This window comes from Bolinopsis microptera, chromosome 1 (genome assembly GCF_026151205.1).
Source record: "Bolinopsis microptera isolate Bmic1 chromosome 1, MBARI_Bmic_1.0, whole genome shotgun sequence".
Lineage (NCBI taxonomy): Eukaryota > Metazoa > Ctenophora > Tentaculata > Lobata > Bolinopsidae > Bolinopsis > Bolinopsis microptera.
In genome coordinates, this window is record NC_087072.1 from 919,375 (window position 1) to 941,369 (window position 21,995).

Genomic DNA, 21,995 nt, shown 5'->3' on the forward strand with positions numbered 1-21,995 from the left:
AATACTTAAATAAGATTGAAGGAGTGTCCCTAGATATGATTGAGGGGGGCTGTTTTTATCTGTATCAATACAATGTGCACCTCAATGACTGTAAATCAGACATTTTTGGCCGCCAAATTTTTTTAAAGGCCTAACTCAAAATTCTGTCCCAAAACTTAAGGTCATGAGACAATTCTACGTTGATTCTGAAAATTTCATGTGAAAATATTGAAACCCTATTGAGTTCTATTGTTTTGAGCGAAGTCAGTTTGAGATATGGGCGATTTTGTTCATTTTTTGCGATTATTTGAACACAGAATCCACAGTTAGGTAGATATTGAGCTGATAATCATAGAGAATGTGTAATATATGCTTACCTTCCATATAAAGTTGGTTTCATTCAAAAGTATTGATATTTGACCAATTTATGGACCAAAATCGATCAAATTTGGTGCGTATGCCCAAATATGGGCATATGGTTTTTGTTTTTATCCCATAACTCGGCCAATTTTTATCCAATTTTGATAAAACTTGATATGTGGGTTCAGGAGACTAGTAGCTACAAGTAGAGCATCCCAAAGCATGGTTTTGGGCATGTTCAGGGTTTTTGACCAACCTATATTCTGGGGGTCGTATAGACCTATATTCTGGGGGCCCGTAAAATTGTGGTGGCCATAACTTTTTTCCAAATTGTCAGTTTGCAGATGTCTCGATGAAAAGATAGCTTAAAATAATACTTATACTCATACCAGTAGTCTTAATGGCATGTGTTGGACAGATTTTTGTCATGACAATTTTTCGCCATATTTACCCCTCTAGAAAATGACAACATCGTTTAAATCTTTCGCTGTCATGACCAAATATACCAAAATACCTCATGTAGGTCCAAAATTTTTATCCAGAAACATTAGTTACATGTTTTACTCCAACATAGCAGTAACAGATCCCATTAGTATCGCTTATCTTGGTTAGAACTGTATCCACTAACATGACCTATATTTTGGGGGCCACCTATATTCTGGGGGCCATATACCCGTACACTATATATTACTATACTATTATGTACACTATATATTACTATACTATTATGTACACTATATATTACTATACTATTATTTACACTATATAAATTACCATATATCTGCCCCTCCCTCCTCTCACCGCACTGAAAGAAGTACAGCATACAATGACATGTCTCCAAGGAAGAGGCACAATAAGATAGAGAGTATAGAGCAATTGTGTACTTGATACGCATCATGCGCTCTCCTTATTGAGTATCTTGTGTAATGTGCAGTGTGCATGTTAATCTTCAGTATTAAAGTTAAATAGGTTAGTTTCTGGTAATATACAAATTATCAGAATATCAATATCTTCTCCCCAGCACTGATAAGATCGTGTTGTACGGACAGTCTATTGGCACAGTGCCCACGATAGACCTCGCCTCAAGGTACGAGGTGAGGGCTGCTATTCTCCACTCCCCCCTCGCCAGTGGACTGAGGGTCGCATGCCCTGATACTAAGAAAACTTGGTGTTTCGACGTTTTCCCCAGTATCGAGAAAATAGGTGAGGTTATTATTTCCCCAGTATTGAGAAAATAGGTGAGGTTATTATTTCCCAAGTATATAGAGAAAATAGGTGAGATTATTATTTCCCCAGTATATAGAGAAAATAGGTGAGATTATTATTTCCCCAGTATATAGAGAAAATAGGTGAGATTATTATTTCCCCCTAGTATATTGAGAAAATAGGTGAGATTATTATTTCCCCAGTATAGAGAAAATAGGTGAGGTTATTATTTCCCCCTAGTATATTGAGAAAATAGGTGAGGTTATTATTTCCCAAGTATATAGAGAAAATAGGTGAGATTATTATTTCCCCAGTATATAGAGAAAATAGGTGAGATTATTATTTCCCCAGTATAGAGAAAATAGGTGAGGTTATTATTTCCCCAGTATATAGAGAAAATAGGTGAGATTATTATTTCCCCAGTATTGAGAAAATAGGTGAGATTATTATTTCCCCAGTATTGAGAAAATAGGTGAGATTATTATTTCCCCAGTATAGATAAAATAGGTGAGGTTATTATTTCCCCAGTATAGAGAAAATAGGTGAGATTATTATTTCCCCAGTATATAGAGAAAATAGGTGAGATTATTATTTCCCCAGTATAGAGAAAATAGGTGAGATTATTATTTCCCCAGTATATAGAGAAAATAGGTGAGATTATTATTTCCCCAGTATAGAGAAAATAGGTGAGATTATTATTTCCCCAGTATATAGAGAAAATAGGTGAGATTATTATTTCCCCAGTATAGATAAAATAGGTGAGATTATTATTTCCCCAGTATAGAGAAAATAGGTGAGATTATTATTTCCCCAGTATAGAGAAAATAGGTGAGATTATTATTTCTTCATTTTCCTCATTGTTGTATATCTTTAGAATAATTCGATTATTTGTTGATATTGTTTATTGAGATTTGAACTATCCATTAATAGTGCACATGCAAATAACCATGACATTTCAGCGCACGTGCAAGCCCCCACCTTGATAATACACGGTACAGAAGATGAAGTGATAGACTTCTCAGCGGGGCTGCAGTTGTACGAGCGGTGCCCCAAACCAGTGGACCCACTGTGGGTCGAGGGAGCTGGTCACAATGACATTGAGCTCTACGCTGTATACCTGGACAGACTCAAATCTTCCTGGAAAAGGACCTGGCCAACAAATGAGATAAGGCAGGGTGTTGTCATGGTGATTACAGCGTAGTCTTGGTAACACCCCTCTGACATGTGTTGTCACCATGGCAACACTATACTGTGGTCTCATGGTGAGCGCCGCCCTGGGTCACCAGCTCTCTTCAAATATACAATCTCAGATTTTCAGAATTGATTTTATTCAGACTCCTCCTCCATGTTAATCGGTATCTTTATCATTATATAATAGTGTGTCATCACTTGCTTTAGTTTAGCGTCCTTATTTTCCCGCTCCAAATCCAATGTGGTTATTTTGCTAAGCGTTCTTTGAATATATGAATAGTTATATTAAGTTAACAGCTGTTTATAACATCAAGTGAGACTGGGAGCCTCCGGGGAGATTAATATTATTGATGATCTTGTAACTCTCTCATGAGGGTCATGGTGTTTTAACTCAGAGTTGAACTCAGAGTTATATTGGAAGCTTTTAGCGCGAGACAGTCCTGGGAGTGCTATGTGAGAGTAGTGTAACTAGTAGTGTAACCATGGTAACTGAGAGTGCTATGTGAGAGTAGACGAGTAGTGTAACTAGTAGTGTAACCATGGTAACTGAGAGTACCGTGCTATGTGTAAACTTTGTGTCTTTTCTCTTACAACCATCATCGTTCAAGACCCATTTTTAGCTGAAGGGAATTTAATGTTCAGTGTTTCAACTCTCAATCAAGTTTGTCATGTAACCATGGTAACGACTCTTTTAAATATTAATGAGGTAAAATAAAAGTTCGACAAGTAGACTGAAGACTCCCATAATTTACAGAAGTCAATTTAAGATTCTGAGGAAATTGGGAGGTCAGAGAACATTAACTCTGAAAATTAAAATTAAAGTTTGGGAGTCTGATTTAAGTTTCTGTAACCATGGTAACTCTGCGCGAGTATTGCTTGCGGAGTGTTTCTGTTGTCTATATCCCGGACCATTGTGTACCCTATATTATAATACATGAAGTAAGATGTACCTCCTATCCCGGTACTGTACCCGATACTGTACCGGTACTGTACCTGGTACTGTACCCTGATGAGATGTCTGTTGTAAACGTTGGTAACATAGGCGGGACCAGACTAGCAATATAATTGCTGTAATGACAAGTATAATGTTAGAGTAATTCGTCGATTTAATGTTATAATATTTTGTACCGAGTCATTAAATAATTAGTCATCATTATCTTACTATTTTGAACTGGAATTTAATTTCGAGTAATTTAAACAAGAAGGGCACGTTGTTATGCATGGTCACAATTTAAGTGGGGGTATTGAATTTAACAATTCGTTTGATTAATATTTTGTAAATATTGAATGCATTGAATACGCGCTAAATTACCTGTAAATAATGGATCATTGAGCGACCTTCATTGAAGAATCTTTAAATGATTTTAAAATGTCGGATGAAATTAAGCATGTGATATCTCAAAGTAATGCAGAGTGCCAGCATTTATGTAATTAACAAAACTTGTTAAAATAATGATTTGGTCCATTATGAAGCATCAATAGATTTGAAATTTACATTTTACCGCTAAATGAATCAACAAGAAGATATAATATGTTTTGTGTATTGTGAATGCACGGAAAAGAGATTGATTTTAAAAGAGAGACAAGATCATTATGATGCTGGAGATATTAAACCTCTCTGCATACCGGGAGTTGTAAGAGGATGTTTGTGTTGTTGATCTCTGTCAATGATTTAAATGATATTTTCCTAAATTTTGTGTCGGTTAAATGTTAGGGAAAGGTCAGTGTTGCATTGTCCTAATTGTAATGCTACTTCGACGAGAATACTATATGATATATTTAAGTTTCAATTGTTTTAAATAAATTATAGCGTTTAACTTGACTTACACATCCCGCTGAGAATTGAAACTGTTACGTGGGAGCTGAGAAATTACGAATAGTGAAATTAACCTCCATATTTGCAGATTAAAGATCAAAAAGTGTGAAATGAGTTCATTTCACAATTAATTCTCCTGTCATTTCTAGTTTTCCCGTCATTTCTACCTCTTAATATCGTATTATAACCTTTCCGTGGGAACAAGCAGAACCTCTCCAGGATTATATCGGAGACTACAAATTAAATAAGTGAGTCTAGTAGTGTAACCATGGTAACTAGTTAGTGAGTGTCTCACTATCTCACTGTCTGGTTGAGTAGAAATGGAAATATAATTATAATAATATCACCCTCTCTCAGATGATGAACTCACTGGTCATTACATAAAGCATATTAACTTATATTATTGGACCACATAACCGTAGCTCGACAGTTTGCGCTTATAAGGTCAAATCTGTTAAAATTCATTAGAATTTAGAGCTTTTAAAACGTCTTTGAACCCCTTAAAAGTGACAGCTCCGCGTACAAATCCTTCTACATCAGATGATCAGACACTAGGTTTACCTAAGTAAAGGTATACGTATTATGAAGGAGTAAGTATATCTACTAGTGAATCCTTCTAATCCTTCAAATTCTGAGGAAATAACCCGACCAGTCAAAATGAGGGAATATAAGTGGAACAGGAACAACCAAACTCGTGAATATTATGAATATGGTTTGAAATGTGTATACACATTGTTACATGTTACAACATGATTCTAATTCAGCAGAATGTCACACTGCTACTATCCAAACAAGCGTTTGAGCACGTCTTCGAGCGAACAACACGTGATCTCTGTTAGATGGAAGTCTAACTTGTTACTCCTTCATAATACTTGTAGTTGTGGATAAACAACCGTTACTTACTCCCTTACTTGTTTTCTAGTCGAACACAAGTAACTTTATCGTTTAAGCAGACCAGGTTTATTTACTGTATGCAACATGCGTGCATTATGCATAATGCATACTGCATACTGCATATATTGCATAACCAGTTGTCCATCGCTGCTTATCAAGCCATACAAATATTAATTGTAGATATATTGATGATGGAGTGATAGTTGGCAGCTAATAATATATAAATTTACCAGATGATGGAGTTTTTATAGAAAATCTACTGTCTACAATAAAATATTACAACGTTAGTACGTGATATTTATAAATTATAACATAATATTAAGTTAGTCTACATACCAAATTAGTCTACATATTATTTAAACATTTTAAACGTATTACATCATGATTATATTCTGATTATATTCTGATATTAGGTTAACAATATTCGTGGTATTACGATGTAACTCTTATATTATTATTAATTATGCTAAAGTTGAATATTATCCTCAGCCTTCTCAACATACAATCTGCCATCCTCTCTGATATAATACAGTGTGATCAAATAAAATATTATGAAGGAGTAGGTCTAAAAATAGCTGCACTTTACGTGATTAGTTAACATAATATTACAGTTTTATTTTACGCTAAATACTTTCACAAACACAGCTGTATACATTGTGTAACGTGTATACATAGCTTAGCGTGTACACGATGTACACACGATGTACACTAAAACACGGTGTATCCAACACTGCACTACATTATATCATGTGTGTTAATAATCACACCAGTTCCTTTTCTCCAGCAATATAAATATACAATTTAAATGAAAAGTTAAATATGGTATTTGTAATGGTATTTGTGCGTAGTGAGCCCTGGTATGTGCAGGAATTCACTGAATTAGCATCACCATAGTCAGAGGTGATATCTCAGTGTAGTAGTTATAGTAGTAGTAGTCCTGTTGTCCACTACTACAGCACGTATCCCAGGAATGCAGTGACTTAGAGAATGTGAAGTATGTGGAGTTTAAACTGGAATTCACACACTCAGTAATTATCCGGTTTCTTGGTTTAGACTCTAGAGAGTAACTCTAGAGAGCTGTAGAAATGTTTGATAAACTATTTACTCCTTGTGCGGGGTAGCTATCAGAATACATAGAAATCAGAAGAAACATTATTTTGGTATATTCAGTTCTTTTCTACTGACCAGTGACCAGTGCAGTGACCATTGCTGACCAGTTACCAGTGCTATGATATCTCGTATCACTGACCAGTGCTATTTTAAGTTCAGAGAAATTGGAAAACTGAGCAAATTTCCAAACTGGGCTCATCATTTTATCAGAGACCACAATTTTAAAGAGTAGTTTATGGTAACTAATAGTGTAACTATGGTAACTAGTAGTGTAACTATGGTAACTAGTAGTGTAACTATGGTAACTGCCACAGTGGTAACCTTACAAAGTATTGATAACAGAGCTAACAGAGACGGAGAGGAAGCCAATCTATGGTATAACTCAGCATTCCACTAAATTTCATAGTTCAGTAATACATTATCAGCAAGTATAATGCCGGATCTCTCCTTGAATGGAATCAGACACTGGTCTCTAAATTCTACAAATCCAGCTTTGTATTGAATGGAATCAGACACTGGTCTCTAAATTCTACAAATCCAGCTGTGTATTGAATGGAATGTAAAATTACATTATTCAGCGAAAGTCCGTCAAGTGTAGAGAACGGTTGTCAAGTGTTGCAAGAAACACTCATCATTCTTTAGAGTTACAAGAGTTACAAGAGTTACAAGAGTTACAAGAGTACGAGTTCTTTATTGGGGGGGGGGGGGGGGGGGGGGGGGGGGGGGGTGTCACGTCCGTCTATGTCCGCTTGTCTCATAGAATCCAAAAAGGACAGGACATAGGCGGACATAGGCGGACATAGGCGGACATAGGCGGACATAGACGGACATAGGCGGACATAGACGGACATAGGCGGACATAGGCGGACATTAATGGACACCTAAATTGCTAAATAAAATGTTCAATTTTTGCTGTTATAGGGGGATCATGTTTTTTGTCCGTTCAATACCCTATATTTTCAAAACGGACAAAAAATAGTGCGGCAAAAACGGACAAAAATGGACAAAAACGGACAAAAATGGAAATAACATTTAGATGCTTCCTCCTCCTACTCTTCCTCCTCCTCCCCCTGGGTCTTCCTGATCTTCCTCAGTCCTCTTCCTCCTCCCCTCCCCAGTCCTCCTCCTCCTCCTAAGTCCTCCTCCTGGGTCCTCCTCCTGGGTCCTCCTCCTCCTCTTCATCCTCCTCCTCTTCCTCCTCAGTCCTCAGTCCTCCTCCTCATCCTTCTCCTCAGTCCTCCATCCTCCTCCTCAGTCCTCCCCCAGTCCCCCTCCTCCTCCTCCTATTCAGTCCTCCTCCTCCTCCTCCTCCTTCTCAGTCCTCCTCAGTCCTGATCCTCCTCCTCCTCCTCCTCCTCTTCCCTTTCAGTCATCCTCCTCAGCCATCCTCCTCAGTCCTCCTCCTCCTGGGTCCTCCTCCTCCTCTTCATCCTCCTCTTCCTCCTCGGTCCTCAGTCCTCCTCCTCCTGGGTCCTCCTCCTCATCCTTCTCATCAGTCCTCCTCCTCCCCAGTCCTCTCCCAGTCCCCCTCCTTCTCCTCCTCCTATTCAGTCCTCCTCCTCCTCCTCCTCAGTTCTCCTCAGTCATCCTCCTCAGTCATCCTCCTCAGCCATCCTCCCCAGCCATCCTCCTCAGCCATCCTCCTCAGTACTCCTCAGTCCTCCTCCTTCTCAGTCATCGTCAGTTCCTTCTGAGTCCTCCTCCTGAGTCCTCCTCCTCCTCCCTCTCAGTCATCCTCCTCAGTCATCCTCCTCAGCCATCCTCCCCAGCCATCCTCCTCAGCCATCCTCCTCAGTACTCCTCAGTCCTCCTCCTTCTCAGTCATCCTCCTCAGTACTCCTCAGTCCTCCTCCTTCTCAGTCATCGTCAGTTCCTTCTGAGTCCTCCTCCCCAGTCCTCTTCCTCCTCCCCTCCTCAGTCCTCCTCCTACTCTTCCTCCTCGTCCTCAGTCCTCCTCATCAGTCCTCAACAGTTCTCCTCCTCCCCAGTCCTCCTCCTCCTCCTGGGGCCTTTTCCTGGGTCCTCCTCCTCCTGGGTCCTCCTCCTCCTGGGTCCTCCTTCTCCTCCTCAGTCCTTCTCCTCCTCCTCCTCAGTCCTCTTCCTCCTCTTCCTCCTCCTCCTCCCTCTCAGTCATCCTCCTCAGCCATCCTCCTCAGCCATCCTCCTGAGTCCTCCTCCTTCTCAGTCCTCCTGAGTCCTCCTCCTGAGTCCTCCTCCTCCTGAGTCATCCTCCTCAGTTCTCCTCCTCCTCCTCCTAGGTCCTCCTTCTGGGTCCTCCTCCTCCTCCTCCTGGGTCTTCCTGATCCTTCTCCTCCCTCTCAGTCATCCTCCTCAGTCATCCTCCTCAGTCATCCTCCTCAGCCATCCTCCTCAGCCATCCTTCTCAGTACTCTTCAGTACTCTTCAGTCCTCAAAATGTTTGTCCGCTAATGTCCACCAATGTCCGCTAATGTCCACCAATGTCCATCCAAGTCCGCCAATGTCCGTCCGGGTCCGCCAATGTCCGTCCGAGTCCGCCAATGTCCGTCCGAGTCCGCCAATGTCCGTCCAAGTCCGCCAATGTCCGTCCGTGTCCGCCAATGTCCCAAAAAACACGTCCGTTGTCTCATAGAATCCAAAAAGGACAGGACATAGGCGGACATAGACGGACATGACACCCCCCCCTTTATTGGATCACACTAAACTGGTACTCATTGCAACATCTCGCTTCCAACCAGCACGGCTCACTAGTAACCACCCCTGCAGATTTCGTCGATTTCAGGTGCCGTCGGCACCATAAAAATTAAAAGCAAACATACATTTTTTCCCCTAAAATCGGACGCTTTCTGCGCAAAAAATTGACCTCAACAGAAAAAATTAAACATGGCTTCAAATCCAAATTTGAACCAGAGATTTTTCACTTTCTCTCGATAAACTCAATTTTCAACCCAAAATAAAGTCTCAAAGGGGTAAATTACTCAGGTCAGGATTGTAGGCAATGATTATGCCAAACTATACATTTTTGTAAATTCATTAAACTTTCAATTTAGCCTAAAACACCCTATTTCGCAAAATTTTTCCGGGGGGCTGCGCCCCCCTAGCCCCCGCCAATGGGGTCCGCCCCTTACCTGGACCCCGCTGGGGGCCGCGCCCCCAGACCCCTGCCACAGCTTGCAGCTTCGCTCGCCGACAGCCCCCCCCCCCCCAAAGAAAAATCCTGGCTACGTGCCTGAGCAAAATATAGGTTTAGGGCTTTTCAGATGATTTGGCTCCTCAACAGATACCGACGTACATAACGGTCAATATGTAGTTTAGGTTTACCTGGCCCGTAGGTTACGAATGTGCCCGAGGAGGAAAAAAAGCAAACTTAAGAAAATTTCTCGGGAACTTAAAAGTTCACCTCAAAACGAAATCTGCACCTATGCTAGTAACACCCTGTCCCAAACCAAGAGTCAAGACGTGAAAATTTGAGTGTCAGGGCACTGGACACTGGGCACTGGGTACTGGGCACTGGGTACTGGGTACTGGGTACTGCACTTGGCACTGGGTACTGGGCACTGGGCACTGGACACTGGGTACTGGGTACTGGGCACTGGGTACTGGGTACTGGGCACTGGGCACTGGGCATTGGGCACTGGGCACTGGGCACTGGGCACTGGGTACTGGGCACTGGGCACTGGACACTGGGTACTGGGTACTGGGCACTGGACACTGGGTACTGGGTACTGGGCACTGGGTACTGGGCACTGGGCACTGGGCACTGGGTACTGGACACTGCACTGGGTACTTGGCATTGGGCACTGGGCACTGGGCACTGGGTACTTGGCACTGGGCATTGGGCACTGGGCACTGGACCCACCTACCCAGCCCCAAATACCAGTTAACTCCGCGTAACCCTGCAATTTGTTAATCACCCAGAAGTTATTAGTGGTTACTCCAGACCTGGACCCCTAGATACTTGGGTGCGGTACAACAGGTACCTGGATAATAGTAAACTACTCTTAAAGTGAACTACTTTGTTAACCGCTTGCAATCTTAAACCGCACCGCAATATTTAACTTGCCCCAATTATTGTCCCACTTTATGAATACAATGCCCTGGATCCGGGGGTAAGTATGATTAACGGGGAGTGTACATCCTAGAATCTTAGAATCTTTTTTCCTTCACTAATCACTTGCTATGTAAAAACGCGTTGTACGCTCTAGTTTAAGTTATTGGTATGCGCGGTATGTATGTGACCATGTCTTTAGACATTTCTGAATATTACACATTTTCTCATGTAAGTTTGTAAATGAATGGTCCTCAGATCAGGGGTGTTCAGATACACCCCTGCCTCAGATATTCACGTGACGTCATCACACCACGTGACGTCATCACACCACGTGACACCACGTGACGTCATCACACCACGTGACGTCATCACACCACGTAACGTGAATGGTCCTCAGATCAGGGGTGTACAGATACACCCCTGCCTCAGATATTCAGCCACTGGTAGATATTTAATACCATTAGAAGTTAGAAGTGAGGAATATTACTGTCTACAGTGTACGACATGATATTGTGTAAACCAAATGTTTAGAAACCTGAGCTGCAGAGAATGCAGAGAATGCAGACAGGCTTAACACGGCCAGCAGTCCGGACTAGTGACCACTATTAATGGAATGTAAAATAAGGGCGTGCACAAATACCAGTTAAAACTCTCGTAATTAAGGGAGATGTTAACCTGGATGTTAACTAAACACTCACTAGTTTGACTAAACACTCTTACACATGATATTAAACTCTCTGATGATATTAAATCATCCAGGGCCGTGTCCACACTCTACTGTAATTCTCCATCTATTAAGATTGTAAGCTTCATTGCACATTTCATGGGCTTTAAATCCATTTAGTGTGCTGTGTGGTACACGTCTGGGCAGATCTATAACAGTATAATAATCAGGTTACTAACAAAGTAACCAGCTCTATAATCAGGTTACTAACAAATTAACCAGCTCTATAATCAGGTTACTAATAAAGTAACCAGCTCTATAATCAGGTTACTAACAAATTAAACAGCTCTATAATCAGGTTACTAACAAAGTAACCAGCTCTGTAATCAGGTTACTAACAGAGTAATCAGCTCTATAATCAGGTTACAAACAAAGTAATCAGCTCTATAATCAGGTTACAAACAAAGTAATCAGCTCTATAATCAGGTTACTAACAGAGTAATCAGCTCTATAATCAGGTTACTAACAAAGTAACCAGCTCTATAATCAGGTTACTAACAAAGTAACCAGCTCTATAATCAGGTTGCTAACAAAGTAACCAGCTCTATAATCAGGTTACTAACAAAGTAACCAGCTCTATAGTCAGGTTACTAACAAAGTAACCAGAGCTATAATCAGATTTATAACAGTATAATAATTAGGTTACTAACAAAGTAACCAGCTCTATATAATCAGGTTACTAACAAAGTAACCATCTCTATAATTAGGTCACTAATAAAGTAAACTGGTTACTAACTATGTAACAGTCACCTGCTAATTATTCGTCTTACAAATGGGTTTACTACCACTAACACACATATGACATAGCATATTATAACAATTACTATGTGATGTACAGTACACCATCTGTACAGGTATTGTAGTACTGTGGGAACTTGTTGCTGGTGTACCATTGTGAAGTCATAACCATTAAAGTCCCTTGTCTATTGTAATTTGTAGTTTCACCAAAATGACGGCTCCATTTCAGTGCAGGCACCAGATAGTTGGGGGGGGGGGGGGAGGCACATGTTCGTAGGTACATTGCACATACAACAATGTATTACAATACTACATACAACATACAACATACAACATATTACATACAACATATTACAATACTACATACAACATACAACATACAACATATTACATACAACATATTACAATACTACATACAACATATTACATATTACAATACTACACACTACTGGAGAAGTGTGCCTGGTAATGTACATTCTTGCTGAATGAAGTTTGATTGATGTAGGCGTGCAGGTTATGGTATAATAACATCCGACATATTGCAACATCCATACCACAAGTTGAAACTATCACACCGCGTGACCTCATCACACCACGTGACGTCATCACACCACGTGACGTCAACACACCACGTGACGTCATCACACCACGTGACGTCATCACACCATGTGACGTCATCACACCACGTGACGTCATCACACCATGTGACGTCATCACACCATGTGACGTCATCACACCATGTGACGTCATCACACCACGTGACGTCATCACACCACGTGACGTTATCATACCACGTGACGTCATCACACCATGTGACGTCATCACACCATGTGACGTCATCACACCACGTGACGTCATCACACCACGTGACGTTATCATACCACGTGACGTCATCACACCACGTGACGTCACCACACCACGTGACGTCATCACACCACGTGACGTTATCATACCACGTGACGTCATAATACCACGTGACGTTATCATACCACGTGACGTCATAATACCACGTGACGTCATAATACCACGTGACGACTGACGTCATAATACCACAAGTTGCAATTTTGTTGCCCGGTGACTATAATAATCGGGCTGGGGACCTGTATGTGTGTATTTCTATGAGTTTGTTTTATAAATCAGACAATAGTTTTATCATGAGACTGGAGTTGCAATTCTTGCACAATGCAACTATTTTAAAGACATTATAACAGTTGAAAATGGCTAATAATGCACAACTGAATGGAGTAGGGATGGTGTTGCGTAATAATGTACAGTAGAATCATCAGTAGAGATCACTTACCTTCCCTGCATTAGCGGTCAACTCTACAGCTGAAGTGAGGGGTCGTAGAGTCTTACGCCGTAGAATCTTACGCCGTAGAGTCTTACGCCGTAGAGACTTACGCCGTAGAGACTTACGCCGTAGAGTCTTACGCCGTAGAGTCTTACGCCGTAGAGACTTACGCCGTAGAGACTTACGCCGTAGAGACTTACGCCGTAGAGTCTTACGCCGTAGAATCTTACGCCGTAGAGTCTTACGCCGTAGAGACTTACGCCGTAGAGACTTACGCCGTAGAGTCTTACGCCGTAGAGTCTTACGCCGTAGAGTCTTACGCCGTAGAGTCTTACGCCGTAGAGTCTTACGCCGTAGAGTCTTACGCCGTAGAGACTTACGCCGTAGAGACTTACGCCGTAGAGTCTTACGCCGTAGAGACTTACGCCGTAGAGACTTACGCCGTAGAGTCCGGACCCCGTGTGTGGTAAGTCTCTGCTTCTCTCTCTACAGCCTGAAGTGAGCTGTGCAATCTTTATTTTACAGCCCAACTCTCTCTACAAGCATAGTAGTTGTAGTAGTAGTCTCTCTACCCGACCTCAGACAAAGGATCGTGACGTCAAAGCAAAGCAGAAACCAAGAAATGTTATAGTTTCTGAGAAATGCTCAGACAACACAGACAAAAGTGTCTAAGCCACTTTTGTCTGTGTTGTCTGTGTTGTCTGTTTATAATGCTCATTAAAATCACCGAAAAAAGTTATATCAATTGGATGATCAAACATGAAGTTATACTTTTTCATTCAAGAAAATGAAAAATACACAGCTGATGATGATGATTGAGTCTCAATACTCATTGATGAGCAATGGCCAATGAGTATTGAGTGTAACATTGAGTGCAATATTTAAAATGCTATAATGTTAGCACGTACATTGTGTCCTCACTCTGCCACCACACTCTCTTATATTAAATACCGTCAATCTGACCAATGTATTGTTACAGAATAATGAGTAATTAAAATCCACTGATCAACACCAAGTACTCCTTCATAAACATTACACTCAGAGCGATTAGCAATTTGTAACACAATCTTAGTAAATATATATATAAACTATACAGCAGAAAGGGAGGAATTATAAATTGGTTAACACCTGAATTACAGTTAAATTTAGCTTTCTAATCTGTATTGATGGAAAGTAATACTGACAGTAACCAGACATGATGTAATTTCCAGTATTCAGTTATTATAAAATGATTAATTGAAACTGAGTTATTATCAATGAACGGGTGGTGAGCTGAATTTGAAAACACTTTTAATCGTAATGTCCGACTCGTAGTTACACTTACAAATTATTGATAATCCAATCAATTAAAAAGTAATTAAGTGATTAATTACAACACCCTCCCTCTGTAAGCAGGATGTCACAAGGTCCGGTGATGTCTGAACCCACCACAATCACCATGTTACCAGCTCCCACCCTCTCCAACAACACTACTCTCTCTGGTGACGTCATCACACCACGTGACGTCATCACACCACGTGACGTCATTACACCACGTGATCTATCTGAAGAATATTCTATACTGTGTTCCTCAGACACTGCAGAACTGTGGCACCAGCACAAGTGCAATATGAACTTTTCAGACTACGCAGACGAAGATTTCCTCCTTTTCCTCCTCTATCAAACTGTAAAATCCCTGTCTAACAACTTCTCAGATACTCTAGTAGTCCCGCCCCTGATAGGCCGTCCTAAACTCTCCACCTTGCTCCAAACACCCTCCCCCTCAGTAACACAGCTCTCTCTGATGACGTCATCACACCACGTGACGTCACAGCAGACCCCCCGTCACGTGACTAACCACGTGCCCAAACAAACAGAGCAAGAGTACAGCTCCCATGAGTGTGGGAAGTGCAAGAAGAGCTTTAGAAACAAGTACTACCTCAGCAGGCACGAGAAGAGGAGCTGTAGCAGAGTTAACCCTCTCAGAGTGTATCATTGTCAGCACTGCGCGGCGGTGGTTACCAGCATGACCAGTCTTAGTGCCCACATGAAGCTCAGACATAGGGATATCAGGTTAGTTCTTACCTTTACATAGGGATATCAAGTTAGTGCACTTCTTACCTTTACTTTATCAGGTTAGCGCACTTACCTTTACTTTATCAGGTTAGTGCACTTCTTACCTTTACTTTATCAGGTTAGTGCACTTCTTACCTTTACTTTATCAGGTTAGTGCACTTCTTACCTTTACTTTATCAGGTTAGTGCACTTCTTACCTTTACTTTATCAGGTTAGTGCACACTTCTTACCTTTACTTTATCAGGTTAGTGCACTTCTTACCTTTACTTTATCAGGTTAGTGCACTTCTTACCTTTACTTTATCAGGTTAGTGCACTTCTTACCTTTACTTTATCAGGTTAGTGCACTTCTTACCTTTACTTTATCAGGTTAGTGCACTTCTTACCTTTACTTTATCAGGTTAGTGCACTTCTTACCTTTACTTTATCAGGTTAGTGCACTTCTTACCTTTACTTTATCAGGTTAGTGCACTTCTTACCTTTACTTTATCAGGTTAGTGCACTTCTTACCTTTACTTTATCAGGTTAGTGCACTTCTTACCTTTACTTTATCAGGTTAGTGCACTTCTTACCTTTACTTTATCAGGTTAGTGCACTTCTTACCTTTACTTTATCAGGTTAGTGCACACTTCTTACCTTTACTTTATCAGGTTAGTGCACTTCTTACCTTTACTTTATCAGGTTAGTGCACTTCTTACCTTTACTTTATCAGGTTAGTGTACTTCTTACCTTTACTTTATCAGGTTAGTGCACTTCTTACCTCTATAACTGATATCAATAATACCAGGAGTAATGTAGTAGTAGTAATACTCACTAATTTACTGGCCACTATTTACACATGTTGTTAAACAAGGAGTCAGTGGTTATGAGTTGTACAGTTTGTGAGCTTTTCCAACGCTAAGATAAAGACTCATGATGATCGCAATATTGTGATTAGTCAGGCAGGGTGTAATGGGCAGATTTAGGCTTTATTATCTCACGTGCAATGAATATCTCGTGCATGTTGAAATGTGGGTAATAGTAGGCTAATTGTTTCCCTACATGTGCGTGTTAACTGTAAGTATTTGTATAATATTATGAGTATATTGGAGTATATTATTAGTGATATAATACACTGGATACCACCTCACTATACAATACACTGGATACCACCTCACTATACAATACACTGGATACCACCTCACTATACAATACACTGGATACCACCTCACTATACAATACACTGGTTACCACCTCACTATACAATACACTGGATACCACCTCACTATACAATACACGGGATACCACCTCACTATACAATACACTGGATACCACCTCACTATACAATACACTGGATACCACCTCACTATACAATACACTGGATACCACCTCACTATACAATACACTGGATACCACCTCACTATACAATACACTGGATACCACCTCACTATACAATACACTGGATACCACCTCACTATACAATACACTGGATACCACCTCACTATACAATACACTAGTCAGCACTCACTATACAATACACTGGATACCACCTCACTATACAATACTCCTGTGTGGTGTGAACCACGTGACAAGAAAATAACAGTACCCAGACGTATTATAGTAGCCAGGCTAGTGAATATACTACCTTACTCCTTTATAATATAACTAGTGTAACCCGGCCTACGGCCGGGATTTCACTGCCGCAGTTAAAAAGGGTAGGAGTAATTACCCGCTGAGTCAAAACCCGGATTAGGCGAGCAATTGTATTCGGAGTGCCCTCACGTATCCAATAGTATGCTTAAAAAATAGTAATTCTTAATCAATAATCAATAGAAATTAACCCTGCACCACACCAGCCTATCATATTTGTGAACATGCATTACATTGTCGTATGAAAGTATGAACTCTCTCTACAGTCCAAACAGACCGTTTGAGCACTCCCTCCCCTAATAAGTTTATAGTATCATATGACCATGTAATATATACGCCATGTAATATATACGCTACATATGCAGAGAGAGAGAGAGAGCTAGCCCCGTAACTCTTGCCGTTCTTCTCAAGCCATTTTATGTAACATATTTTGTGGTAAAAAACCATCAATTAAACCACTTACCATCGGCCGATTTAAAAAAAATTTGCTTATGGGCTTCATCAGAGTTTTGTCGGGACTATACCGAAAAAACCAGTCCCGTAACTATTACCGTTTTTTTTGTATAACCGTTCGGAAATTACACACAGACAGACACACAGACAGACACACACACATTCTGGTGTTATTAAGTTGATACTTTGTGTAAGGGGAATAATATAACAGTGAAAGGGAATGTAGATTCCTTTGTAACTACTACACAACAACTGGTGTGACGTGAGAATGACGACAATGTGGCTGATAGTAGTGGTAGGCTGATATCACATCCCTGTAGACAGTGTGTGTTATCTCTCTCTCTCTCCCTCTCTCTCTCTCTCTCTCTCTCTCTCTCTCTCTCTCTCTCTCTCTCTCTCTCTCTCTCTCTCTCTCTCTCTCTCTCTCTCTCTCTCTCTCTCTCTCTCTCTCTCTCTCTCTCTCTCTCTCTCTCACTCTCACTCTCACTCTCACTCTCACTCTCACTCTCTCTCTCTCTCTCTCTCTCTCTCTCTCTCTCTCTCTCTCTCTCTCTCTCTCTCTCTCTCTCTGTCTGCAGTACTGTTAATAGTGTGGACATGATACCACCATAACGTAAAGACTAAAGTACTCCTTTATAATATACTTATTTATAGTAAGAAATATCTTATCCCGATCCCCCCCGGCCTCCTTATGCCAAGTTATGCAATATTTGGTGACTTCCACTTCATCAATCCTCGACTGACAAATTGAACTCTCTACCTCTATATCCCTCTATATTAAACGGTAGGGTATTAAATCTTTATAGCATTAAATAGAAGACAGGCAGTTTTGAGTTTATTAATCAGTTCCGTGGTCACGTGCGTGACTTCTAGTTCCACACATAAATAGAGTTCCTGTCAAGGTGACACATAGGTAGCAAGATTGTTAACTTGTGATGTGTGTTAATTAAACTTGTTGGTTACAAAGTCTTAGCTCTCCTCCAGGTACAGTTGCGAGCAGCGGAGCAGTATAACAGTGTAACAGTGTGACAGTGTGACAGTGTGACAGTGTAACAGTGTAACAGTGTAACAGTGTGATAGTGTGACAGTGTAACAGTGTGACAGTGTGACAGTGTAACAATGTAACAAGCTCTCTCCCTCAGGTACAGTTGTGAGCAGTGTAACAAGACCTTCAAGAATGCGGAGTATGTGAAGCAGCACGTGCGTGTTGCGCACAACAACATAAAGGACCACAAGTGTACGGAATGTGGTAAGGAGTTCACTCAACACGGCAGCCTACAGCTCCACATTAGGATGGTACATCAGAAACTACGCAACTACATGTGCAGGTATTCACTGAGAGCATTATATAATGATAATGTATCTGTTATTAGTAGTAGTAGTAGTTTTAATAATAGTGTATCTGTTATTTCGGAGTAATGTTTTAATAATAGTGCCAGCTGTCAGCCAAGTTCCTGTTATACTTGTGAGGCTACTTTTTTAACGCTTTATGAACTGTTCTCAAACCTACAGGGAATTGAGCTATAGCGTTTTGGCCGTTAGTGTCGCGTAAAAGCAAACATGTTGAGCTTTTCAAAATGTTGTTTTTTTCTGTGCTCACGTCAAGTGTGTTATGACTATGTCTTTGTTTAACAGAACGGTTTTACAACGGTTTTCTAAACCGGGTTTACAGGTTTTACAGGGTTTACAACGGTTTTGTGGGATTGGCCTATTTTGACTGGGATTGTTTGTACCTTAAATAACAGTTAACTTTCAACCATGTGAAAATGCAAAAATATCGAAGAACCAATTCACACCACAGGGTGCCAACTACAATAACTACATCGGTCATTCAATTGAAAATAAAACAGATATAATTATAACTGCAGCATAAATTAAGTTTGGTATTGATTAACACAGCCTTTGTACACTTCACATTACATTCGATGCCATATACAATATACATCACATAGCTTTACTAGAAACATTCCATTATGTTTCACCCCCCCCCCCCCCCCCCCTCCCATTCTAAACCCCACACACTTGTACACACAGTACTAATTATATAATATTCAGTAATTAGACTCTCTCCTGCTCCAAGGATCAAACAGGTGCAGGAATTATCTATTTCACTGCACCTAACCAATTTAGAATAGAAGTTTTCAACTGTTATTGAGATCATGAGTTTAATCATTATATTGATGGTCCGGACTCCGAAGTTTATTTAAAGGTTTAAATTGATTACACTCACAGTAGTAGTAGTAGTAGTAGTAGTAGTAGAAGTAGTAGTTACACTCACGATGTTGGCAGGGATCTCAGTTGTTCCCAACCGCAATAAAATATTATATTTCAGCATCAAACAATTAAACTGTATAATTAATTTCTGCCGCTATTATACCTACAATTTAAAAGTTAATTTGCAGGCTATGCCAGCAGCGGTTTGGGTGCAAGTCGCACTTAACTCGGCACATGCGCAAACAGCACTGCGACGTGAAGGAGCAGGCGTGCGAGATATGCAGCACTGTATTCCAGCAGGAAGCGGACCTTAGAGCACACGTTAAACAGATGCACTATCAAACCGAGTTCATTTGTAATGTTTGTGATAAGGTATGTTCGGTATTTGTTTGGTACAAATTATCTAACCTATTTTAATCCTGATAGAAATGATAAATAAGCAGGGCTGATTTGTTTTTGATTATTGTGTGGCTGCTACCATGACTACTTCAAAAGAAGATAACCCTCTTTATATTTTCAGTCGTTTAAGTTGAAACACACTCTTGCGAAGCACATAGCCAAGTGTCATGCAACAGACAACACTGTAAATACTGATAACGATAATAACTCAAGGACACAGTGACACTTTTTATTCAGAAATCATTATCAGCGCTTTTTCACCAAATTGATGAAGATAGAGTATCGGATAAGTTACACAGCTTTCAGCTCAATAAAAAATTTTTAAAGATTTGAATTTTTCAGCTGACCTACATTTTGTGTTTGTTCAGTAATTCAGTTATTTTCAAATCATAGATTGAGGGTAAAGATTCTACGTTTATCTTTAATCATTTATTCTGAAAACTCATTCTTCTCTATGTAGTAGTGTTTACCGACAAGAATCTTTCCAAAACAAATTATTTTTAATGAAAGCTATTGCTAGTTTTGCCCTAAGAGATCCTTAAAAACTCAACTGTCCCGCAGCAATGCGAGAGTACGTGCGCGCGCGCTGCATGCATATAGCTGATAGCTAGCGCGCTTCCGACTATCGTGCAAAGTCAAATAAATAAATAGTATTCAATACTTATGATATCTGGACAGTTCACCGTTTTATTTCTACCAAACCACAAATATGTATCGCAAAGATGTTGTCTTATAGCTCCATTGTTGGTTCGGCAGATCTTTTGGAACCAAATTTACGATATTCTACATTTGAAGAAACAAAATTTTCAAAAATGTTTCGATCCTGTCTACACTATTGATATGATATGACAATATCATTGATTATTAGTACCAGAAGTTTTGTCTCGCCAATCTGATCGCGCAATGGTAGTTTTTTGTGTCACGTCGTGACCCTCATTGTCGTTATTCGCTGAGTTGTTTCTATTCTCTAAGTGTACCTTTTCTACGATTTTCTATTTTGGGCCCGTGGCCAGTTTTCAAGCCTTTTCTATGATACTATATACAGGGGGCTGCGTACTCGTGCGCGGTGGGTCATATACTCGGGTTAGGGTTAGGGTTGCGGTTAAGATTATGGATAGCTTCGGGGTTATGGTTAGGCTTGGGATTAAGGTTTATGTAAAACCGTTTTGTACGGCTGCAAAACCAAAGTCACGTGAAATTTTTGGGCGAGCGATTTAGTAAAAGCCCACGTGGTGACCCCCACTGTCGCTTCACTGAGTTTCTACGATACAGGGGGAGCCGCGCACTCGTGCGCGGCGAGTCATACAACGTATGACAAGGTCATACAATGTATGACAGATAGTTTTTAGTTACAAGCCAAAAAAATGTTCATGTGTTGATATTTCTTGACGGATCTTACTCGTCTAAATTTCTTCGAAGTAGCGCGCGCCGCTTTCTTCTCGAAATGGCCCGACGGCAAGTGCTACGGAGTAGCGCGCGCCGGGCCAGTGTTGCAGGTTGTAAGCTGATATTGATATATGTTTTAATTGGAGCTCTCGTCTCTTACGTTGCTCTAACCAGAGCCCTCTCGCTTGCAGTAGCGCGGCATATATTCAACTTGTGAAACAAGCGCGTCACGCAGTACGCGTATACACATGGCTATGTGAATCTCTTACGTTGGAAGAGAGCTGCCTGCGAGCCTGTGAGTGCCTTGTAACATCACGTGATCTCAGATCACATCACGTAATTCCGTGGCGTTACTTGACACGCGCGGCGCAGTCCTTTTCGGGGGTAAGAAAAGAGGGAGTCCTGTTCTCTCGTGAGTTTTTCGAAGTCCTTTCTTAACAAGTTTTGTAGATCTACATTTTTATCAGTTCATCTGTTATCATTTCAATCGTATTCGTTGTTCCCTGTTCTCAAGAAATATA

At 40.7% G+C, this 21,995-nt stretch overlaps 2 protein-coding genes across 2 annotated transcripts in view; both read left to right on the plus strand.

Moving 5' to 3' along the window:
* Nucleotides 1-4,540, plus strand: part of LOC134816976 (alpha/beta hydrolase domain-containing protein 17B-like) — a 10,685-nt gene extending 6,145 nt beyond the window's left edge. Inside the window, 3 exon segments of the mRNA XM_063826040.1 lie at nucleotides 1,361-1,542; nucleotides 2,505-2,675; nucleotides 2,678-4,540. Of these exon segments, the coding sequence (XP_063682110.1) occupies nucleotides 1,361-1,542; nucleotides 2,505-2,675; nucleotides 2,678-2,709 (385 nt within the window). The 3' untranslated portion in view covers nucleotides 2,710-4,540.
* A 10,195-nt stretch (nucleotides 4,541-14,735) lies between these two features.
* LOC134819540 (zinc finger protein 26-like) lies at nucleotides 14,736-20,572 on the plus strand. The gene is made up of 4 exons (XM_063829533.1): nucleotides 14,736-15,391; nucleotides 18,618-18,803; nucleotides 19,878-20,061; nucleotides 20,210-20,572. The coding sequence occupies exons 1-4, from the start codon at nucleotides 14,736-14,738 to the stop codon at nucleotides 20,309-20,311; spliced, it is 1,128 nt and encodes a 375-aa protein (XP_063685603.1). The 3' UTR covers nucleotides 20,312-20,572.
* The last annotated feature ends 1,423 nt before the right edge of the window (nucleotides 20,573-21,995 follow it).

Coding starts and splice junctions, on each gene's coding strand:
- LOC134819540 (XM_063829533.1), top strand. CDS start 14,736: ATGTCACAAGGTCCGGTGATGTCTGAACCCACCACAATCACCATGTTA. Junction 15,392..18,617: donor CTCAGACATAGGGATATCAG/GTTAGTTCTTAC, acceptor TCTCTCCCTCAG/GTACAGTTGTGAGCAGTGTA. Junction 20,062..20,209: donor TTTGTAATGTTTGTGATAAG/GTATGTTCGGTA, acceptor TTATATTTTCAG/TCGTTTAAGTTGAAACACAC.